At 49.0% G+C, this 22,124-nt stretch overlaps 1 protein-coding gene across 1 annotated transcript; it reads right to left on the bottom strand.

The window, feature by feature from the left end:
* Positions 1 to 11,739: 11,739 nt before the first annotated feature.
* rpl10a (ribosomal protein L10a) lies at positions 11,740 to 21,147 on the bottom strand. The gene is made up of 6 exons (XM_038820079.1): positions 20,991 to 21,147; positions 19,188 to 19,262; positions 16,924 to 17,004; positions 16,412 to 16,560; positions 14,669 to 14,841; positions 11,740 to 11,954 (listed from the first exon to the last, which is right to left on the bottom strand). Exons 1-6 carry the CDS (start codon positions 20,993 to 20,995, stop codon positions 11,784 to 11,786), a joined length of 654 nt encoding a protein of 217 aa, XP_038676007.1. The 5' UTR covers positions 20,996 to 21,147; the 3' UTR covers positions 11,740 to 11,783.
* Between the last annotated feature and the right edge of the window lie 977 nt (positions 21,148 to 22,124).

Below are 22,124 nucleotides of genomic sequence, written 5' to 3'. Positions count from 1 at the left end.
TAATCGGCAGGGGAGGGGGGCAGGGACCCCTCTGATCCGGCTGATAACCTGGAATGTGAGGGGGCTGAATGGGCCGGTCAAACGGGCCCGGGTATTTGCGCACATGAAGGCGGATGTGGCCATGCTCCAGGAGACACACCTGAGAGTGGTGGACCAGGTTCGGCCGAGGAAGGGATGGGTGGGCCAAGTTTTTCACTCAGGGCTGGATGAGAAGAGTAGGGGGTGGCGATGCTGGTGGGGAAGAAGGTGTCGTTTGAGATGTTAAATGTGGTGGCTGACAGTGGTGGGGGATATGTGATGGTGAGTGGTAAGCTGCAGGGGGAGTGGGTGGTGTTGGTGAATGTTTATGCCCTAAATTGGGACGATGCGGGGTTTATGCGGCGTATGTTGGGTGCATTCCGGAGCTGGAGGTGGGGGGGCCTAATCATGGGGGGGGACTTCAACACGGTACTGGATCCCCCATTGGATCGATCCAAGTCCCGGATGGGTAGGAGGCCGACGGCGGCTAAGGTGTTGAGGGGATTTATGGACCAGATGGGGGGGGGGGTGGATCCCTGGAGGTTTGCGAGGCCCAGGGCCAGGGAGTACTCGTTTTTCTCCCACGTACATAAGGCCTACTCGAGGATTGATTTTTTTTGTCCTGAGCAGGGGGTTGGTTTCGAGGGTGGAGGATGTGGAATACTCCGCCATTGCCATTTCAGATCATGCCCCGCACTGGGTGGACCTCGGGCTGGGGGAAGAGAGGGACCAACGTCCGCTCTGGCGCTTGGAGGTGGGGCTGCTGGCAGATGAGGAGGTGGCCGAGAGGGTTCGGGGGTGTATCGAGAGGTACCTTGAGGCCAATGACAACGGGGAGGTCCGAGTGGGGATGGTCTGGGAGGCATTGAAGGCGGTGATGAGGGGGGAATTGATCTCCATCCGAACCCATAGGGAGAGGGGGGAGCAGAGGGAGAGGGAGAGAGATAGGGGAGATGGTGCGGGTGGATAGGAGATATGCGGAGGCTCCAGAGGAGGGATTGCTGGGCGAGAGGCGTAGCCTTCAGGCCAGATTCGACCTATTGACTACCAGAAAGGCGGAAGCTCAGTGGAGGAAAGCACAGGGGGCGGTGTATGAGTATGGGGAGAAGGCGAGCAGGATGCTGGCACACCAGCTCCGAAAGCGGGACGCGGCCAGGGAGATTGGGGGAGTGACGGATAAGGCTGGGATGGTGGTGCGGAGGGGAGTAGATGTTAATGGGGTCTTCAGAGACTTCTATGGGGAACTATACCGGTCGGATCCCCCGGTGGAGGGGGTGGAATGGGGCGCTTCTTGGACAAGCTGCGATTCCCGAGGGTGGAGGAGGAGCAGGTGGAGGGACTGGGGGCGCCGATCAAACTGGAGGAGGTGGTCAAAGGGATAGGGAGCATGCAGTCGGGGAAGGCGCCGGGGCCGGACGGGTTTCCGGCGGAATTTTATAAAAGGTATTTGGACCTGTTGGTCCCCCTGTTGGTCCGGACCTTTAACGAGGCAAGGGAGGGGGGGCTTTGCCCCCCAACTATGTCACGGGTGCTGATTTCCTTGATCCTGAAGCGGGACAAGGACCCTCGGCAGTGCTGGTCATATAGGCCGATTTCGCTGCTAAACGCCGACGCTAAGCTGCTGGCAAAGATCCTGGCCACTAGAATAGAGGATTGCGCGCCCAAGGTCATTCATGAGGACCAGATGGGGTTTGTGAAGGGAAGGCAGTTGAATGCGAACGTGCGAAGGCTCCTCAATGTCATTATGATGCCGGCCAGGGAAGGGGAGGCGGAGATAGTGGTGGCATTGGATGCGGAGAAGGCCTTTGATAGGGTTGAGTGGGAGTATTTGTGGGAGGTGCTGGAGAGTTTTGGGTTTGGGGAGGGGTTCATCCGGTGGGTGAGGCTGCTCTACGAGGCCCCGATGGCGAGTGTAGCCACAAATAGGAGGAGGTCGGAGTACTTTCGGCTGTACCGGGGGACGAGACAGGGATGCCCCCTGTCCCCCTTGCTCTTCGCGTTGGCGATTGAGCCCCTGGCCATGGCATTGAGGGAGTCAGGGAACTGGAGGGGCCTGGTGCGAGGTGGGGAGGTGCATCGAGTGTCGCTGTATGCGGACGACCTGTTGCTGTATGTGGCGGACCCGGTGGGGGGGGATGCCGGAGGTGATGAGGATTCTTAGTGAATTCGGGGGTTTCTCTGGGTATAAGTTGAACCTGGGCAAGAGTGAGTTGTTTGTGGTACATCCGGGGGATCAAGAGGAGGGGATTGGTCGGCTCCCACTGAAGCAGGCAGGGAAGAGCTTCAGGTACCTAGGGGTCCAGGTGGCTGGGAGTTGGGGGGCCCTGCACAAGCTCAACCTCACAAGGTTGGTGGAGCAGATGGAGGAGGAGTTTAAGAGGTGGGATATGTTACCGCTGTCACTGGCGGGGAGGGTGCAGTCCGTTAAGATGACGGTGCTCCTGAGGTTTTTGTTCCTGTTCCTGTGCCTCCCCATCCTTATCCCGAAGGCCTTTTTTAGGAGGGTCAACAGGGGTATTACGGGATTTGTGTGGGCGCATGGGACTCCGAGGGTGAGAAGAGTGTTCCTGGAACGGGGCAGGGATAGGGGGGGGCTGGCGTTGCCCAACCTCTGTGGGTACTATTGGGCTGCCAACGCAGCGATGGTGCGTAAGTGGGTAATGGACGGGGAAGGGGCAGCATGGAAGAGGATGGAGGTGGCGTCCTGTGTGGGCACGAGCCTGGAGGGGAGGTTCGCGAGCTTGGGGGAGTTAGAGGGGAAGTTTGGGCTCCCCCCGGGGAACATGTTTAGGTACATGCAGGTGAGGGCGTTTGCCAGGCAGCAGGTGGTGGGGTTCCCCTTGCTGCCCCCACGAGGGGTGCGGGATCGGTTGCTCTCGGAGTGTGGGTTGGAGGAGGGAGGATTTCGGACATATACCGGGTAATGCAGGAGGTAGACGAGGCCTCGTGGAGGAACTGAAGGGTAAATGGGAAGAGGAGCTGGGTGAGGAGATTGAGGAGGGGACGTGGGCGGATGCCCTGGAGAGAGTGAATTCCTCCACTTCCTGTGCGAGGCTTAGCCTCATACAGTTCAAGGTGCTGCATCGGGCCCACATGACTGGGACGAGGATGAGTAGGTTTTTCGGGGGCAAGGACAGGTGTGCTAGGTGCTCGGGGAGCCCAGCGAACCACGCTCATATGTTTTGGGCGTGCCCAGCGCTGGGAGAGTTTTGGAAGGGGGTAGCAAGGACGGTGTCGAGGGTGGTGGGATCCAGGGTCAAGCCAGGCTGGGGACTCGCAATTTTTGGGGTTGCAGTGGAGTCGAGAGTGCAGGAGGCGAAAGAGGCCGGTGTTCTGGCCTTTGCGTCCCTAGTAGCCCGGCGGAGGATCTTGCTCCAATGGAAGGATACGAGGCCCCCAAGCGTGGAGGCCTGGATCAATGATATGGCGGAGTTCATTAAATTGGAGAAGGTGAAATTTGCCCTGAGGGGATCAGTACAGGGGTTCTTTAGGCGGTGGCAGCCTTTCCTGGACTTCCTGGCGGAACGGTAGGGAAATAGGCCGGTAGCAGCAGCAACCATGCTGCTGGCTATCACCCGGGGGGGGGGGTTTGGATCGGTGGGAGGGAGAACTGTGTGCGTGGGTTTGTGGGATGTGGCGGGTGTTATCTCTTTCCCTTTTGTTGTTTGGGTGTTCTTTTGTTTGTGGTTGCTTTTGAAGTTGGGTGGGTATTGTTCTTGGGGTGTTACCACGGTTGTTTTGTTAATAGAGTTGAGATGTTTATATTTTGTAAAAATTTGAATAAAAATTATTTTTTTAAAAAAAGAGGTAACCAAAAGCTTGGCCAAACAGATAGGTTTTAAAAAGCACCTAAAAGGAGACTTAAGGAAGGAAATTTCAAAACCTTGGGCCTCGACAGTTGAAGTCACGCCCATGATTCGTGGAGCAATTAAAATGGAGGTGCAGAAAGGCACAATAGGAACAGCACAGAGTATTGTTGGCCAGCAGAGGTTAGAGAAAGGAAAGGGGGGGTAAGACCTTGGAGGGATTTAAAAACATTTAGAATTTTAAAACTGAGGCATTTCTGGACTGGGAGCAAATGCAGGTCAACAAACACATCGATGATGGGTGAATTAGGACTTGGAATAAGTTAGAACATGGGCAACAGTTTAGGATGAACTAAAGTTCCCAGGGGGAGAATGATGGGAAGTCAGCCAGTACAGCACTGCAATTCTAGAGTTGAGCCGAGGCAGGCATGGGAACGGGTGAGGTTATGCATGCTGAAGGTATTGGGCGTGCATATGGGATGAGAAGCTCATCTAAAATAGAACTCACAAGGTTGACAACAATCTAGCTGATGTTGGGGGCTAGGATACAATTTGTGGCAGAGATTGAGGTTGCCTTCCCAATATTTAATTGGAGGAAACTTCTACTCATTCAGGAAACCATTTCAGGCGAACCTCTAGGTCTAAATGGGTAGGCAAGAATGGAATCAGTTGAGGACAGTCCCAGCCTGCCATACAAAAGCTGATGGTGGTTAACCATGTAGACTGAAATAGAGAATAAGGAATATTTTACCAGTCTGTCATAGAATGCCTACAGTGCAGACCATTTAGCCCATCGAGTCTTTGCCGATCCTCTGTAAAAACACTCGACCTCGCCCCACTTCCCCACGTTAACCCTGTAATCCCATAGTCTCACCTAACCGTTGGACACTAAAGTGCAATTTAGAATGGCAATCCACCTAACCTGCACACCTCTGGATTGGGAGGAAACCAGAGTGCCCAGAGGAAACCCAAGCAGACACAGCGGGAGCGTGCAGACTCAACATAGTCACCTGACGTCCAGAGACGGTGATGTGCTGAGCAGACGCACATCAGGTGGCTCTCCTCCAAACCAGAACCGGAAAGGGTAGTTTTAGTCGAATTTTGCCCAAAATCCAAAGACCAAACAACCTCAACAACGAGATGAAAACAACCATGAGAGTATGCCGGCAAACGGGAGCTCAAGGGGCCGAAAAGACTACAGAAGTGGCGGAACAAGCTACGAGCAGTAGGCGGGCGAGGCGGCGGACCCAGGAAGCGATGGAGCCCCGGCCGCCCAGGAGACAGGGAGACCAATGACCGGAGCATCAGCCTCCCCCACACCCCCTGGAGACAGATGGAAGAACTTCCTCCTGAAGGAGCTGACCGCCATGAAAGAGGCGATCAGGATAGAAATCCAGGTGGCGATGGCCACCATGCAAAAGGCAATCAATGGGCTGGGAAAGAAAGTGGAGATCTGGAGAAGGCCTCAAAGGACCAAAGTGACAGAATCATTGCCCTGGAAGCTGAAGAGAAAAGGTTGGTGACAGCCCAGGGGAATGTAAGGGGGGGAAGTCGAGGACCAAGAGACCAGGTCCCAACGACAGAAGATTTGGATCATGGGCATGCCAGAAGGTATCGAGGGCAGGGATCTGAGCAACTTAGTCAGGAGAAACAACCTCTCCAATACCCTAGAGCTCAACAGAGCACACAGGTCACTTAGGCCAAAACCCAAAGCCGGGGAGCAGCCGAGGGCAATCACTGCAAAGCTCCACCAATACCAGGACCATGAGAGGATCCTGTGGTGGACGCGGCAGACGAAAGCGAGCACCTGGGAAGACATAAAATCCATATCCATCTGGACATTGGGCAGACCTAACAAAACGAAGGGCCGAGTTCAACCAGGCGAAGTCGACCCTGTACGAGAACGGGGTACGTTTTGGTGTGCTGTTCCCAGCCAGGCTCTGGGTCACGAACCAGAAGAACATTACTTTAACACCCGAGAGGAAGTGAATGAATTTGAAAAAAAACTGCCTAGACAAGGCACAGGTAAGGCAGTGGTGAGGTTTGTGCAGGGAAAGACTGTGAGAGGGAAAATCAAGGACTCATTGGACTGTGAGCATGTTTGCGCAGGACTGTGCTGCCTCGCTCCGATAGTGAGGGGAAGACTGGGTCGCAGAAGGAAGGGAGGACAGGGGAAGGCAGATGAGAGGTTAGACAGGGAAAACGGGCAGGGGAGCCACCACACTAGCAGAAATAGCTGGCTTGGGAAGACAGAGAGCTAGGGAGGCCACGATGTACCTCCCAGCAGGGAGGGAGTGCCTGGTCGGGGGTTGGGTGGGGAAGGGGAAAGCGTAGGGGGAGACAGGGAAATGGTGACACAGGAAGGAGGGAGGGGAGGGCAGGGGGATAGAGCACAAAAGAAAAATAACAGGGAGAATGAGTTGGTTTTCGCAAGGGCTTTGGCAGGTGAGGAACAGGCTGAGGAAACAAGATGGTGCCGCAAGCAGCCACTTTGGAGGGTCCCTGGGAAAAGGGAAACCCCGGAGTGCAGAAATGCACCCACCTGGCGTACACACAGTTGGCAGCCATGTTGAATGCCCCCTGGGCAAAGGGAAACCCCGGAGAGCAGGGGCATGTCCACCAAGTAAGTATGGTGGATCCCGCAGGAGCGGGGGGACAGAAAACCCCACCAGGATTATCACCTGGAATGTCAGGGGACTTAACGGCCCAGTAAAAAGATCCAGAGTCTTCGCCCACCAAAGGAGTTTGAAGGCTGACAGTCTTCCTGCATTAGACACACCTGAGGGAGAAGGACCGACAGCGGGTAAGAAAGGGCTGGATGGGACAGACGTACGATTCATGCTATGGGACGAGGGCTGGGGGAGTGGCCATACTGATTAGCAAGAGGATGAGATTCATGGCGACAAGCACGGTTACGGACCCAGGGGGATGGGACGACATGGTCAGCGGTGTCCTGGATGGGGCACCGGTAGTCCTGGTAAATGTGTACCTGCCCAACTAGCGTGACACAGATTTCATAAAAAGGACCATGGCAGAAATCCCCTACGCTGATACGCACTAACTAATCATGGGGGGGCGACTTCAACTGTGTACAGGACCCGCCGACGGACCGATTGAATGCCAGATCAGGGAAAAGGACGGGCATGGCTAGGGAGCTGGGAACATTCATGGAGCAGATTGGAGTGGTGGGCCCTTGCCGGTTTTTACACCCCGGTGAGAAGGCATTCTCGTTCTTTGTACTGGTCCACAAAGCGTACTCAAGAGTAGACTTCTTTGCAGTGGGGAAAGCGGTGCTTCCAGGAACAGTAAGAGCAGAATAATCCGCAAAAGTTATTTCCGACTATGCTCCACACTACATGGACGTGGGGTTGGAGACAGGTCGTGCCAAACGCTCTACGTGGAGGTTGGTCACAAAGTTACTGGCCCATAAGGACTTCTGTCAGAAAATAACAAGCCATAGGCGAGTACATCACAAATAACCGGAGTGAGAACGTCACACCTTTCACGCTCTGGGAGGCACCGAAGGCAGTGATTAAGGGAGAGATTATAGCCTACAAGGCATGTAGAGACAGGGAAGAGAGGGTGGCCAAGCAACAACTGATCAACTCCATTCTGGAGGTCGACAGAAAGTACTCTGAAGCCCCAACCATAGAACTTCTGGCGGAGAGGAAAAAGCTACAAAGGGACTTGAACCTGCTATGCACCAGGAAAGCAGTGCACCAACTCCACCAGACACAGGGGACCTTCTACGAACACAGGGAAAAGGCTGGCCGCCTACTGGTTCACCAGCTCAGAAAGCAGGCAGCCAGGAGAGATAGACACCGACGGAACCTGTTCACAGACTCGCAAGCGAGGGCCCCCCTGCCTCCTACGCTAACACAGGCTACGATATCGCTGATACCCAAAAAAGTAAGGACCCGACAGAATGCATACAGATCCATTTCGCTACTCAATGTAGATGCGAAGATACTCACGAATGTCTTGGCCAAGAGATTGGAGAACTACGTACCAGAGGTAATCACAGAGGACTAGACCGGCTTTGTCAAGGGTAGGCAGCTAACTGCGAACAGCAGGTGGCTGCTGAAGGTAATTCATCCTGGCAATCACCCTACAAGATGCGAAAAGCTGCAAGGGCATGCAAAGAGGGGGCAGAGAGCATAGAGTATCGCTCTATGCGGATGACCTGCTCCTCTACATCTCAGACCCACAGAACGGCCGGAAAGCAATCATGCAACTGCTGGGAGTGTTTGGAGCCTTTTCAGGCTACAAACACAACCTGGGCAAGAGCGAGGCATCCCCAGTGAACCCTATCAGGGAAGAGATAGAGCTGGAGGGATAACCATTCAAACAACCCAAAACATATTCAGATACCTGGGGATCCAGATAGCCCATGACTGGACACACATTCACAAGGGGAATCTAGCCAGCCTGGCGGAGAAAGTTAAAAAGGACCGACAGAGAACATATTGCTGAAGTTCCTCTTCCTGTTTAGATCCATACCCATCTTCAACCCCAAGGCCTATTTCCACAATGTGGACAAAATGAATGATCATGGCTTTTGTGTGTGTGTGGGGGGGGGGTGGGGGGCGCGGCACACAGGAACCCAAGAATCCCCAAGACAACACTACAAAGGAAGAAAAAATGGGCAGTCAGGCCCTGCTGAACCTACAGTATTACCACTGGACAGCCACAGCGGAGGGGGGGGGGGGGGGGGGCGAGGGGATGGTACAAGAGCGCCAAGCACAGAATGGGTAAGGCTGGAGGAGTCCTCCTGCAAGGGAACCACCCACCAAGCCCTCGCCACAGCAGCAACCCCAACCCCCCAACAAAGTACACATCCTGCCCAGTGGTGGCAGCCACACTAAAACCATGGAACCAAATTGGGCAGCATTTCAGAATAACTGGGATGTCCCCCATCTGTGGCAACCAGATCCCCACCAGCCATGCTTGATATCACATTTTAAAAATGGCGACAGGACCAGGGGGTGGGGTGGAGGAACGCTAGTGGTCGGGGACTTTTACATAGGAGACTCGCGACCTCGGACGAACTGATGGGAGGACCTAGACCTGCCGACAGGACAGGAACTCAATGACACCTCCAAATTAAACACCTTCTCTACAAGGGGACGGCAAAATACCCCAGGGCCCCAACAGACTCACTACTGGAGGACCTAATAAACACGGACAGCAAGGAACGGGTGAAAATGCGGGAATATATACATATCGGTTACTGGATAGGGCAAGACTATCACTGGCCAAAGCCAGACGAAAATGGGAGGACGAATTGGGGACGAAAGTGGGTTGGGACTCTGGAGTGAAGCATTGAGTAGGCCCAACTCCACCTCCTCCTGCGCCAGGCTAAGCCTTGTGCAGTCACCCAAGATTGGAATTTAACCCAGGTCGTGGAGACAGCAGTGTCAATGGCTGTGCCACCTGGAATTTAACCCATGTCGTGGAGGCAGCAGTGGCAATGGCTGTGCCACCCCAAATTATACTGTAAGAAGTCTTACAACACCAGGTTAAAGTCCAACAGGTTTGATTCAAACACGAGCTTCTGGATCCCCAGGTATCTGCCCCCTCTTTGCATGCCCTTGCAGCTTTTCGCATCTTGTAGGGCGATTGCCAGGACTGTCCTGGATCTGTAATGATTTGATTACCCGCAAATGCCTGCATTCCAAGCATCTCTGACTTTGTCTATATAAATGTTTCTGGAACATACCTCGCCATTCACCTGAGGAAGGAGATGTGCTCCGAAAGCTCGTTTTTGAATCAAACCTGTTGGACTTTAACCTGGTGTTGTAAGGCTTCTTACTGTGCTCACCCCAGTCCAACGCCGGCATCTCCACATCATCCAAATTATACTGATAATTGCTTTAAAGTTTCTGCATAGGTGGCAGCCTGATTGGAAGGTTAAAAGATAACATTGCAAGAAAAATGGGCACGGAAAAACACATTCGAGGACCGAGGAGAAAGTGAGGTTGGAATCAAGATTTCTTTTGAAGTGCACAAGAACAGCAAATTGTCTGTATATGCTGTTGCCTCAATGTCTCACAAACCGCATTTGAAAGGCACTTAATCAGATGTGGCCCAATATCAAGTACAAATACGACAGCACCCTCTCTGCACAAGGCCTATTTAAATCTCCACAATTTATGTTTAACTAGTGGATCCTCAAGGGGAATACCAAAGCAGCACCATGTTAACTTTTGGGAAGACAGTGATGTAGTAGTGAGCACTGTTGCCCCACGGCACTAAAGGACCCGGGTTCAATCCCGGCCCCACGTCACTGTCCATTTGCACATTCTCCCCATGTCTGCAAGGGTTTCACCCCCACAATCCAAAGATGCGCAGGTTAGGTGGATCTGCCACACTTAATTGCCCCTCAAGTGGAAAAACCTTCCTTGCAACAGAGAACAAGATTGAAGTGTTTACCATTCTGGTCAGTAAAGCCTCATTTTGTCCTCGAGTCCTTGCTTCGCCAGCAGCGGGAACTAAATTAGTTTAATCCCAATACTCATAAACCCCATACTACTCAGGCACCACCCCACAAGATCAACAATATGCAAAGAACCTGTGTATGCCCAATAACCACCAACGACTATTCACTTCCCCTATTCCTCCAAACAGATTGGCACTCACGAGTGAAGTATTGTACTTCAGGAAAGGAAATCTGTCACACCTAGACTGATCAGAAGTGCAAATGGTGTTTAACCAACAATTGCAATGCACTTGGGGGAGGGCAAACAAGGGAATGTGGAATAAATGGTCAGATTCCGAGAGGCTGATAAACAGACCGTGGGAATATATTTCTACACACCCAAGGTTGCAGGGCAGGTGGAAAAAGTGGGCAGGAAGGGATTAGATACGCCCTGCATTGGGTCGAGCCTCAGAACAAGGTTATAAAAGAACTGCAGATAACTCGAACCAAAGCTGATCTCGAGAAAGGGTAAACAGATTTAAACAGCTGTTGTCAGGAATAGAGAATTTCAGCTTTGAGGGAAGGCTGTGGTTGCATTCTTCGGCGACTGAAGGGGGATTTAATTGGGAATACAGGTGCCAAGACAGTGGTAGTAGGAAGGACCTACTGCCATTAGCCAACAATAACAAGGGGAGAGGCAGCACAGTGGCAGTGGTTAGCATTGCTGCTTCTCGGCACCGAGGTCCCAGGTTCAATCCCAGGCTGGGTCACTGTCCGTGTGGAGTTTGCACATTCTCCCTGTTTGCATGGGTTTCGCCCCCAAAACCCAAAGATGTGCAGGATAGGTGGATTGGTCATGCTAAATTGCCCCTTAATTTTAATTTTTTTTAAAAACCCACAAGGGGGCCCATGAAGCATTATGGACGAGTCAAGTAATTATTTTTACCTGGAGGGTAGTGGGTGTCAAGTGGTAGAGGCAGAAATTCTCATATTTAAAATACAGTGCTCCAAGAGCTAGAAGGTGGGACTAGATTTTGCTAATTTCCAGCCAGCATGGAGTGAATAGCCTCCTGTGCCACAGATCCATTTACACAAGTCACATTACAATCATCCTCAATATCCTGCCTAGCCACTGAAGGTCAACTACTACCTCCAAGGAAATCAACCATGGCATAATTCTGTCAATCATCCATATCTTGAGAAACTTTGTTCATACTGATAATTTCCGCAGTGCGAGTCCAATGATTAATTCAAGATTTAAACAAAATTTAACTTCAGTCATGAGGATTAGGCTCTTCAAGTACAATAGGTGCGTGATATAGGATTGAGCAAGGAAAATGGCTGGCTTGATAGAAACCAATCTCATCAGACAGAAATACTTGACTGAAGCCTAGCATTGCCAGCCAGAGACCTGGCTTCGATATCATCCTGGGCCGTAACCTGTACACGGGTGCAGTCTGGACCTCGATATGAAAAATTTGAGAGAAAGACACCAAATGCTGCAAAATATTTTATTTAAAATATACAACAGCACAGTGCACTCAATAGAGGCGCTGCGGCTTGCCCATACTGCTCTTGATGTATAGGGCACGCACATTCTGCCAGTTCTTCTTCAGCAGTGAAACCAGGAAGTTGATGGCCAAATGAATGTTGTAGACCAGTTCCTCTTCAGTCATTTTAATGTGACCTACAGCAACTGCCAAGCACAGCACCTGAGGGAGAATGAAGACATGATTAATCCCTATATCAGCACTCCAGACTGCTTAATTCCAAACTACTCCAGAATAGCTCCTAACCATTTATATTAAAATTAAAGCCCAGACAAGCAGCACTTAAGCAGAAACACATGACTAAGCTACGTAGATCAACAGCCAACTATCAAGGCAGCCATCACATTCGCTACAAACTGCCGGGCTGTACATATTACAGTCATTGTTCACCACTTCCCATCGAAACCATCCTAATCACCACCTCCCTTGTCTTGCTGTCTTCACCACTTCCCCCTCCCCCCCGGCCATTGTCACTACTTCCCTCCTGAAAATTGCCATGGCAAAGCAGCGAGTCAGGAAAGGTAGTCAACTGGAACACAGGAAGTGACCAGCAGGAGGCAAGTCAACATGTGTTATTAAGACTTTGTAACTTCAAGCATAAAGTGTAAAATTAAGTTATGCTGGACATCAATACTAAACTTCAAGACAATAAAATGATCAATGTTCGTCATTGGAAACAAAAGAATAATTACACAAGATTCCAAAAACTTCAAGTTTTGCAACACTAAATTTTATTTCATAAGCTGTAGTAGACCTTTTATTCTCTGTCACACATATAGCAACATTTTAAAAATATGAATTATAACAGCAGATGTTGCTTCGACTGCCAGCCTTTATTTGGTGAACATAAAATCCACCGTGTATGGATGGAATAATTAGAGCAAACATTGGTCATCACCCCATTACATTTGCAAGCACCCAACTAGCACACCACATTTGCTGCAGTCAGTATGCCACTAACATCAAAATACCATTAAAGCTCATTGGGTTCTTTAAACATCCTGATATTAACATTAGGCCTTGCATCAGCCGGATCATCGAGATGATCCGGAGAATAGGTCATTTGGACCTCAAGGCTGCGCCACCATTTGATGTTGGATTGTTGACTCAGCTCTACTTTTCCCATCTGCCCCCCCACATAATCTCCAACACCCCTGCCAATCAAAAAGCCCAACTCAGTCAGGAAATGCAATACCCCAGCCTTCTCTGCTCACTGGGGAAAGAGAATTGCACAGACTAACAACCCTCAGGAAAATAATACTCTCTTAAATGGGAGACCCCTAATTTATCAACTGTGCCTCCTAATTCTAGAATTCCCGTCAGAGAAACATCCTCTCATCTATCCTGGAAAATATCCCCAGGGATCCAACCTGCACAACCTTTCCTCACAAGATAACACCTGCATCCCAAGAATCAGCTTTGGGAACCTGCTTCTAATGGCAATTATATCCTTTCTTCATGGAGGCCAAAACTGTGCAGAATACTCCAGACGTGGTCTCACTACGGTCCTGTACAGTTGTAGCAAAGCTTCCCTACATGCACACATTGCAAAAACACCACCTCAAATTACCTGTGCCTGCAGATTAACGTTTTGTGATACATGTACCAGGACAGCAAGATTCTTCTGTAGAGATCTGCAAATCTGGTCATTTAAACATACTACTTTTCTGTTCATCCTACCAAAGTGGAAGTTGACATTTTCCGCACATTATACGCCACTTGCCACTGCCAGACTTTTTGCCCACAGAGAGAAGGCATAAATCTTTGTGCCATCAGCAAATTTCATTACCAGAAATTCGGTCCTTTCATCCAAGTTATTGATATAGACTACAAATAATTGAAGGCCCAATGCTAATCCATCTCGCACTACATTAGTTACAGCCTGCCAAACTGAAAAATATCCAGTTGTCCCCATTGGTTCCTGCTAGCTAACAATTCCCCTATCCATGCTAATAGATTACATGCAATTATATGTAGTAACCTTTGACATGGGACCTTACCAAATGTCTCTTGAAAATCCAAGGACCCAACATTTACAGGACCCCCTTTTTACACCCCCATAACTCTATAAATTAGTCAAACAGGATTTCCTTTTCCCAAAGTTGATTCTGCCGGATTGTATTATGATTTACTAAATGTCCTATTACCCTCCTTAATAATGACCCACTCCTCCACCCTATTCCTGTTAACCCCAGCTAACATCTGGACACTAAGGGGCAATTCATCAACTGTGGTCAGCACAGTAGCTTCACAGCTCCAGGGTCCCAGGTTCAATTCCCGGCTTGGGTCACTGTCTGAGCAGAGTCGGCACGTTCTCCCCGTGTCTGCATGGGTTTCCTCGCAGTCCAAAAATGTGCAGGTTAGGTGAATTGGCCATACTAAATTGCCCTTAGTGTCCAAAAAGGTTGGGTGGAGTTACAGGGATAGGATGGAGGTGTGGGCTTAGGTGGGGTGCTCTTTCCAAGGGCCAGTGCAGACTCGATGGGCCGAATGACCTCCTTCTGCACTGTAGATTCTATAATTCTAAAATTTAGCACGGCCAATCCATCTAACCTGCACATTTTGGACTGTGGGAGGAAACCGGAGCACCTGGAGAAAACCCACAGACACAGGGAGAACGTGCAAAGTCCAGTCACTATTACCATCCTTTTTTGAAGATGTAGCAATTTGTGTTTTTCCAACCCACTGGGACTACTCATTATCGGTGAAGTCTACTTAATATGCAGTTCAAATTTATTAAGGCAAGTGAAAGACCTCAAAATGTGGGTCATTCAATCATAAGCCTAAGCCTCTGAACTGAATCCTGATCCGATGAGATGCTCTGACTGGTTGCACTAACAGTACACGCACATAACTTAAACCATCAGATTACACACCTTTTTCATCTGGAACTTGATGGTCGATTTGACTTCATCCACTTTGGTTAGCATGTTCTCATTGTGAGTGAGGAGAGAGGGGAATTTGCCAGCCTTGTTGAGACCAGGACCCAGAATACGAGGAATCTGCTTAATAAGGGACTCCGAAGCAAGAAAAGCATCATATTTCTTTGCTGCAAAGGAAAGCATTCAGCATCAGAATAGTACAGCAAAAGAGGCCATTCACCCATTTGAGTCTGTACACTCATCCAACTGGCCACACCTCTGGCGTTTCCCCTCTCCCTCCCTCCCCCCACCCCACCCCCAATGTCACTACATTTATTCAATTTTCATACTAAGGCTTCTACTGAATCCATATCTATCACACAAGGCAGCAGCTTGCCACCACATCGAGGGGCATTTAGGGATGGTTAATAAATGCTGGCCTTGCCAATGACATTCATCCCATGAATAATGATCAGGAATTTATCTATATAGATGCACTGTTCACAGCTATTACAATAGCTTTGATCAAATGACACTGCTTTGCAAAGATAGACCGGGCTATAAATATTTTGGAACTGAAAGCTATTTTTGTATCCCCAATAAAACATTCTAGCCAGTCCTCAAACTTAAAATCTGTTTTTAGGGCACAGATTAAACACTGGAAAATTTCACCAAGCCTAGTCAGTGTTTACCAGTGGAATTGGGTCTATTCTCCAGACTGACCTACACCAACCTTTCCCTTGTTGCTTCCAACACCTGTAAAAAAGTGGTACTTTTGAGAACATTATAGAACTCCCACAGAGTTAGAAGACATAGCATAAGGCCATTTGGCATCTTCCCTTTGGAAAAGCACCAACAGCACCCAGCTGAGACAATTAATCAAGAACCTATCTATCTCTGCCTTAAAGACAGACACTCAGTGAATTGGCCTCCACAGCCTTCTGCGGCAAAGGGCTCCACAGATTCACCACCCTCTGGCTGAAAAAATTCCTCATCTCTGTTTTAAAGGATCGTCGCTTTAGACATACATAGAATTTACAGTGCAGGCCATTCGGCCCATCGATGCTGCACCGGCTCCTGGAAAGAGCACCCTACCCAAGGTTAACACCTCCACCCTATCCCCATATCCCAGTAACCCCACCCAACACTAAGGGCAATTTTGGACACCAAGGGCAATTTATCATGGCCAATCCACCTAACCTGCACATCTTTGGACTGTGGGAGGAAACCGGAGCACCCGGAGGAAACCCACGCACACACGGGGAGGATGTGCAGACTCCGCACAGACAGTGCCCCCCAAGCCGGAATCGAACCTGGGACCCTGGAGCTGTGAAGCGATTGTGCTATCCACAATGCTACCGTGCTCCCCGAATCGGAGATGGTGTTCTCTGGTTCTAGTTTTTCCTACAAGTGGAAACATCAAGGGTTATACGGGAAAAGGAGGAGGGGGAGGCGAGGTAGGAGGGACTGGGACACGTTATTAGACATGTTATCACATTGTTGATGTTGTGTTATGGGTGTCTTTTTCTTCTGTATATATTTGAAAACACCTCCAATAAACAGTTTTAAAAACAATGCACAGCCCCACCTCAGGTACCAATAAATGTATGTAGCTTCATTAGCATGTAAGGAAATAATATTGAACTCTTTAAATACAGGTGTAAAAAAGACGAAACCCAGCTTCGCCAAGAGTAGCATCCTGAATGTTCAGGGACTTTTCAATTCTGACAGTTCCAGTACAAACACCCTCAAACTCACCAAGCTTCTTGACCATCTTCTTGTTTTTGTTCAACTTCTTCAGAGCTTCAATGTCCATGTGAGGGAGGTCAGCAGCCTTTGCCTCATCACAGTGCTGCTGGTCTCCAAGCACACATATGGAAAACTTAGGCCGAGGAGCACTCTTCAGCCTAGACGAGCACAGCAGAGAGTCAAACGTCAGAGAAACGTCTTAAACTGAGATCATGTTAGGGAAGCTACTGTGAGTGCCTTACCCTTGATGCTGGCTTCTCAAGTGCCTTATCCACCAGCAACTTACTCCTTACAAGTGGTCGGCAGGGTTGGCAATATTGCCTCACCTAGCCTCCCCTCATGTTTTAAGACCCAGGGTGGGGGTCCGTCCAAACCCCTTACAGGGCTGAACTACCCATGTTTTTCAGTACCCACAAGCTGCATAGAAGTAGCACTTAAAAATTGTTTGCAAATAAAGAAAATCCAATTCCTATTCTACAGCTTGTGCACTGAGAACTGGGTTGAGCAATAAGAAGTCGAACCTGACAGTGCCAGAGAAACGCTTGTCCTTCTGAGGGTCATAGTTCTTCAGACTGATCTGCAGCTCCACAGTCTCCAGGAACCTAAACAGAAGATAGTCCCATCAGTTGTGCAGAGCAAGTTACCAACTTACCAGAAATACTTCCACACATGCAAAGCTTACTCCAACCTTCTAACATTTTTAGTTGTTCCGGGGATGCAACAAGGCAACATTCAAAGACATTGAATTTCAAAAGGACATTAATATTTGAATGACAAAGCATGGAATGGCAGGACACAGGGGTTATGGGGAAATGGCAGGAGAATGGGGATGAGAAAAATATCAGCCATGATTGAATGGCGGAGCAGATTCAATGGGCTGAGTGGGCTAGTTCTGCTCCTATGTCTTATGGTCAAAGTCCCAAAATAATGAATAGTCAATAGAAGACAGGGACTTAATATAATTAACGCAAGAACTAAAAAGTGACAAATCCCCAGGACCTGACTGACTATCCAAGACATTAAAGGAAGTAGGGGAGCACATTGGATGCCCCAACTATAAACCTTCAGAGTTCCTAGATACAGTAGTCCCTCTGGATTGGAAAATTACCCATCACTCCACTTTTTTAAGAAGGGTGAAAGGGGGAAACCAGGGAATTACAGACCAGTTAGCCTAACATCTGTGGGGAAATTGCTGGAGTCTATAATCAGGTAACTGAACACCTTGAAAAATGTTGGTCGACCAGGGAGAGCCAGCATGGATTATTAAATGTCATGCTTGATAAATCTAACATAGTGGACAAGGGAATGGTATTATTTATATGGACTTCAAGAAGCATTTGATAAAGTCCCACATTAGAGACTGTTGGCTACGGTGGAAACCCACAGAATTGAGGGCAAATTATTGACATTGGTAAGGAAATTGGTTGAGTGGCAGGTGACAGAATGAGGCAAGAACTCTAATTGGCAGGATGAGACTAGTATATTACAGCTGTATTGGTGCCTCAATTATTCATATTATTTATTAATGACTTGGATGGTGGCATAGAAAGTCGTATATCCAAATTTTCTGATGATACAAAGTTAGACAACATTGTAGACAGTCTAGGGGAAGCTTAAAATTGCGATGAGATACTGACAGACTAGGTGAATGAATGGGCAAAATTTTGGCAGATGGAATTCAATAGAAGCTAGTGAACGGTTACCCATTTTGTACCACAAATAGAACCTGGTACCTTCTAAATGGAAAGAGGTTGAGTGGATATCAAAAGAGACTCGAGGGCTGAGGTGCATAGATCTATAAAATGCCACGAACAAGTGCAGAAAATAATCAAAAAGGCTAATGGAATGCTAGTCTTTATATCTGGAGGATTGGAGTATGAAGACACTGGGGTGATGCTTCAGCTATACAAAACCTGGTTAGGTCCCACTTGGGAGTACAGTTCTAGTCACACGTCACCGTTCTAGGAAGGACATATCAGCTTTGGAGGGAGTGCAATGTAGGTTTACAAAAATAATACGATAATAAAAAATAATAATAATTAGGGGCAGCACCGTAGCATGGTGGTTAGCATAAATGCTTCACAGCTCCAGGGTCCCAGGTTCGATTCCCGGCTGGGTCACTATCTGTGTGGAGTCTGCACGTCCTCCCCGTGTTTGCGTGGGTTTCCTCCGGGTGCTCCGGTTTCCTCCCATAGTCCAAAGATGTGCGGGTTAGGTGGATTGGCCATGCTAAATTGCCCGTAGTGTCCTAAAAAGTAAGGTTAAGGGGGGGTTGTTGGGTTACGGGTATAGGGTGGATACGTGGGTTTGAGTAGGGTGATCATTGCTCGGAACAACATCGAGGGCCGAAGGGCCTGTTCTGTGCTGTACTGTTCTATGTTCTAATACCTGGATTACAGGGGTTTAAGTAAAAAGAGAGATGACACAAATTAGGCCCATTTGTTAGAATTTAGAAGGTTTACAGGTCATCGGACCGAAGTCAGACAGGGTAAATAATCTAAAACTGGGATTTGGGGGTGGGGGTCAGTCTAAAAATTAAGGCCAGGTTGTTCCGGAGAGATGCTAGGAAGCATTTCTTCACTCAAACACACTATTTGTTCAATTACCATAGCCTATCAGAGCCCCTTTCAGAAAATAATATACAAGGTTGAAGGAGAAACACACCACTGCTTCAAAAATGTTTCTCTGCTCATGAAGCATATTGTAATATCGACTTTTAGCAGATACAAAAGTTTAGGTTCCACACATGCACATCTCCTATTCAGACACTCAAACAGTGACTTACTTGCGAAGCTTCTGTTGGGATCCCTGAAGGACCTCACGGACAGCTTCGTACAGGGTATCGCGAGAAACTTTGCTGCTGGAAGACAAAAAAAGTAAACAATTAAACCCATGAATAGGGAAATTAACCGATTTGGTAGCAAGGGGATAGATCTAGCACTCCTACATTAGAGTAAAATTACATGCGAGTCAAATGCTTATACCTCAAGGTCCTGCTTTCAGCAGAACTTGTCAGCAAGGTTGTTTACTTGTTAGAAAAACAGAGTTCCTAGGTAGAACATTACACACAAGCTTTTGGGTGAAGGTTTAATAATAACCTTACATCGGCAAGATGAGAATTTTGAACAACGTTCTGTCAAGTGACTAACTGTACAGCAGTTTGTATCTGTGACTGGAGCAGTTATTAGAATGCTGTTAGAGGGAAGGTGCTACTCCAGAGTTTTAGCTGGGGTAGTCCCCATCATGCTTAAATCATGAATAAACAATTGTAACCTGTCCCTGTCTTATTTTCTTTATGAATTTAGAGTACCCAATTCTTTTTCTTCCCCATTAAGGGGTAATTTAGCATAGCCAATCCACCTACCCTGCACATCTTTGGCGTATGGGGTGTGAGACCAACAGATACAGGGACACTGTGCAAACCCCACACATGACAGTGACCTGGGACCGGGATGGAGCCTGGGTCCTCAGCAGAGGCAGCAGTGTTATCCACTGCACCACCCCGCACACCAGCTTCTTACACAATAATTCATCGTAAGAAGTCTTACAACACCAGGTTAAAGTCCAACAGGTTTGTTTCAAACACGAGCTTTCGGAGCACGGCTCCTTCTTCAGGAGCCTGAAGAAGGAGCCGTGCTCCGAAAGCTCGTGTTTGAAACAAACCTGTTGGACTTTAACCTGGTGTTGTAAGACTTCTTACTGTGCTCACCCCAGTCCAACGCCGGCATCTCCACATAATAATTCATCAGAAGTGATCAAAACTCCAAGATGGGCTTTAAATGAAAGTGAAGGAGTCTCAGATCATGGAGTAGGCAGCTTAAGCCATAATAAGCACAGAAACCAAGAAACAGAAACGGTGCAAGTGTACAGGGAGTTCAGGTGTGTGCACATGTGGGGGGAAATCCAGTCTAGAAATCACGACAGGGCTAGACAGAGTGCAATGTGAATTTGAAATCAGAGGCTTTGGGATATTGAGAGCTGATAGACCTGGGGTAAGGGAATATCAGGACATGATGAAAGGAATACTCAAGGGTATCATACATTTATTTCACTTCCCCCATGCCTGCACAGGCCAAAAAAACATGCCCAATGCTACTTTTCAGCAATTGGCACGTAGGTTACAGCACAGGGTACATAGCCAGGCACTTTTTAAACGAATGGAAGGTTTCTACATCTACTACTCATTCACGCCATTGTTCAGCCACTGGATTCTGTTGATGGCTGATCTATATCTTAATTCCCATATTTTGTACAATAAATACACCTCAAGTGTATAACAAGGCTGTGTGATGCCTAAAAACTCTAACTCTGTCTTGACAGTGCCCTTCCCTCTGCAGGTTTGCAGGACAGACAGCCCCAGCCACTGAACCCGGAGCCGCCCGCCAATCGCACATCCCGTCCTCAGCTGCCGTTAGCCTGTCCCTTCGATGCCGGGAGAATAAATCCATCGGCAGGGATTTAATCATCCTCAGCCCACCAACTTGTCTTTAAGGTGCTCGTGACAGCTCTGCCGTCAGCCACCGGCTCGTGAGGGCGATGAAGGTGGCGGATGGCAGTGGATTGTCTGGGAGGCCTCAGGCCTGCTCACCTCATCCTGTCGCTGACTCCGAAGAAAAGAGGCCGAAGGCCCGGAACTGACCCATTTAAAGGTGGCTCGTCTCGCAGAATCTCGCGATAGTCACTCTGGCAAGCTTTGGATCATTTCGTTCTCTATTTTCGTTTGAAGTAGCGGGTTTGCATTTCTACTTCGCGTGTTATGATGCAGAGACTATTTAATTATAAGATTCATTTCTAGTTGTAAATTTCTTCGCCGCTTCACTGGTGCAACATATTATCCCGTCCCCAGCAATAATCGCCTCCTCAGAAGGGCCGGGATTGTGCAGCTAATTGACACACATCCAGACATTGATTTTTAAATATAGCCAGTTTAAATCTAAAATAGTCAACGCAAATAGTTGAAGCGATTTTCCAATTTACTTCACAGCTACTGAATTTAAATATTTTCTCTTATATTGAGTTAACCCGTGGGGTGTCACCTAGCCCACTCCTCCGCCACCCAGCACGTCCTCGATCCTGGTCACCCTGGCAGCCACAGCTCGTTCCTCCGCCAGCCACTCAAAATGGTATTGGTGGAGGTGCGGATTCCTGAGCAGTGGCTCCCTGACGACAGCCACTACTCCCGAAGGGGGAGAGCTGTGGCGCGAGGCGACTATGTTCCAGACTTTGAGCAAGCCCTGGTAAAAGACGGGCAGCGCCTGCAGAGGACCCTGCAGATCTATGAACAGGAGCTGCATGTCATAATTCAGGCCGTGCGCCTGGCAAAAGAAATGAGTCACCAGGGCACACCATCATGGAGGGGGCTCAACGTAAAGGTATCGCTGCAGGGTCTGAAGGCGGAAAGTCGCCACCTGGGTGCGAAGACACACCAGCGCCTGGCCACCCTCCCTAAGCGGAAGACTCTAACCTCAGCAGCCACCCAGTGCAGTCTCTTGTCCCAGAAGAACTCTATGAGCATTCTCTGGATCTTTGTGACAAAATCAGGGGGGGGGGTCAAAGTGACCAGCCAGTACCACAAAATGGAGGCTATCAGCTGGTTTCTGATGCGAACTCGACCCCTGTAAGACAGCACTCGGTGCAGTCCTGTCTAGCGTCTCAAGCGAGCGGTGACCTTGGTATCCAGCTCCTGACAGTTAGCCGGCCAGGATTCCTCAGCCGGACAAAG

The sequence above is a fragment of the Scyliorhinus canicula genome, chromosome 15, assembly GCF_902713615.1.
Source record: "Scyliorhinus canicula chromosome 15, sScyCan1.1, whole genome shotgun sequence".
Lineage (NCBI taxonomy): Eukaryota > Metazoa > Chordata > Chondrichthyes > Carcharhiniformes > Scyliorhinidae > Scyliorhinus > Scyliorhinus canicula.
Note: the sequence above shows the minus strand (reverse complement) of the source record. Positions and strands in the feature narration are given on the sequence as shown.

Bases quoted from the DNA above. Each gene is read 5' to 3' on its own strand.
- rpl10a (XM_038820079.1), bottom strand. The intron at 17,005-19,187 runs GTAAGTCACTGT...TCTTCTGTTTAG, and splicing joins TCCCAACAGAAGCTTCGCAA to GTTCCTGGAGACTGTGGAGC. The intron at 16,561-16,923 runs GTTCGACTTCTT...GTGCTCGTCTAG, and splicing joins CGTTTCTCTGGCACTGTCAG to GCTGAAGAGTGCTCCTCGGC.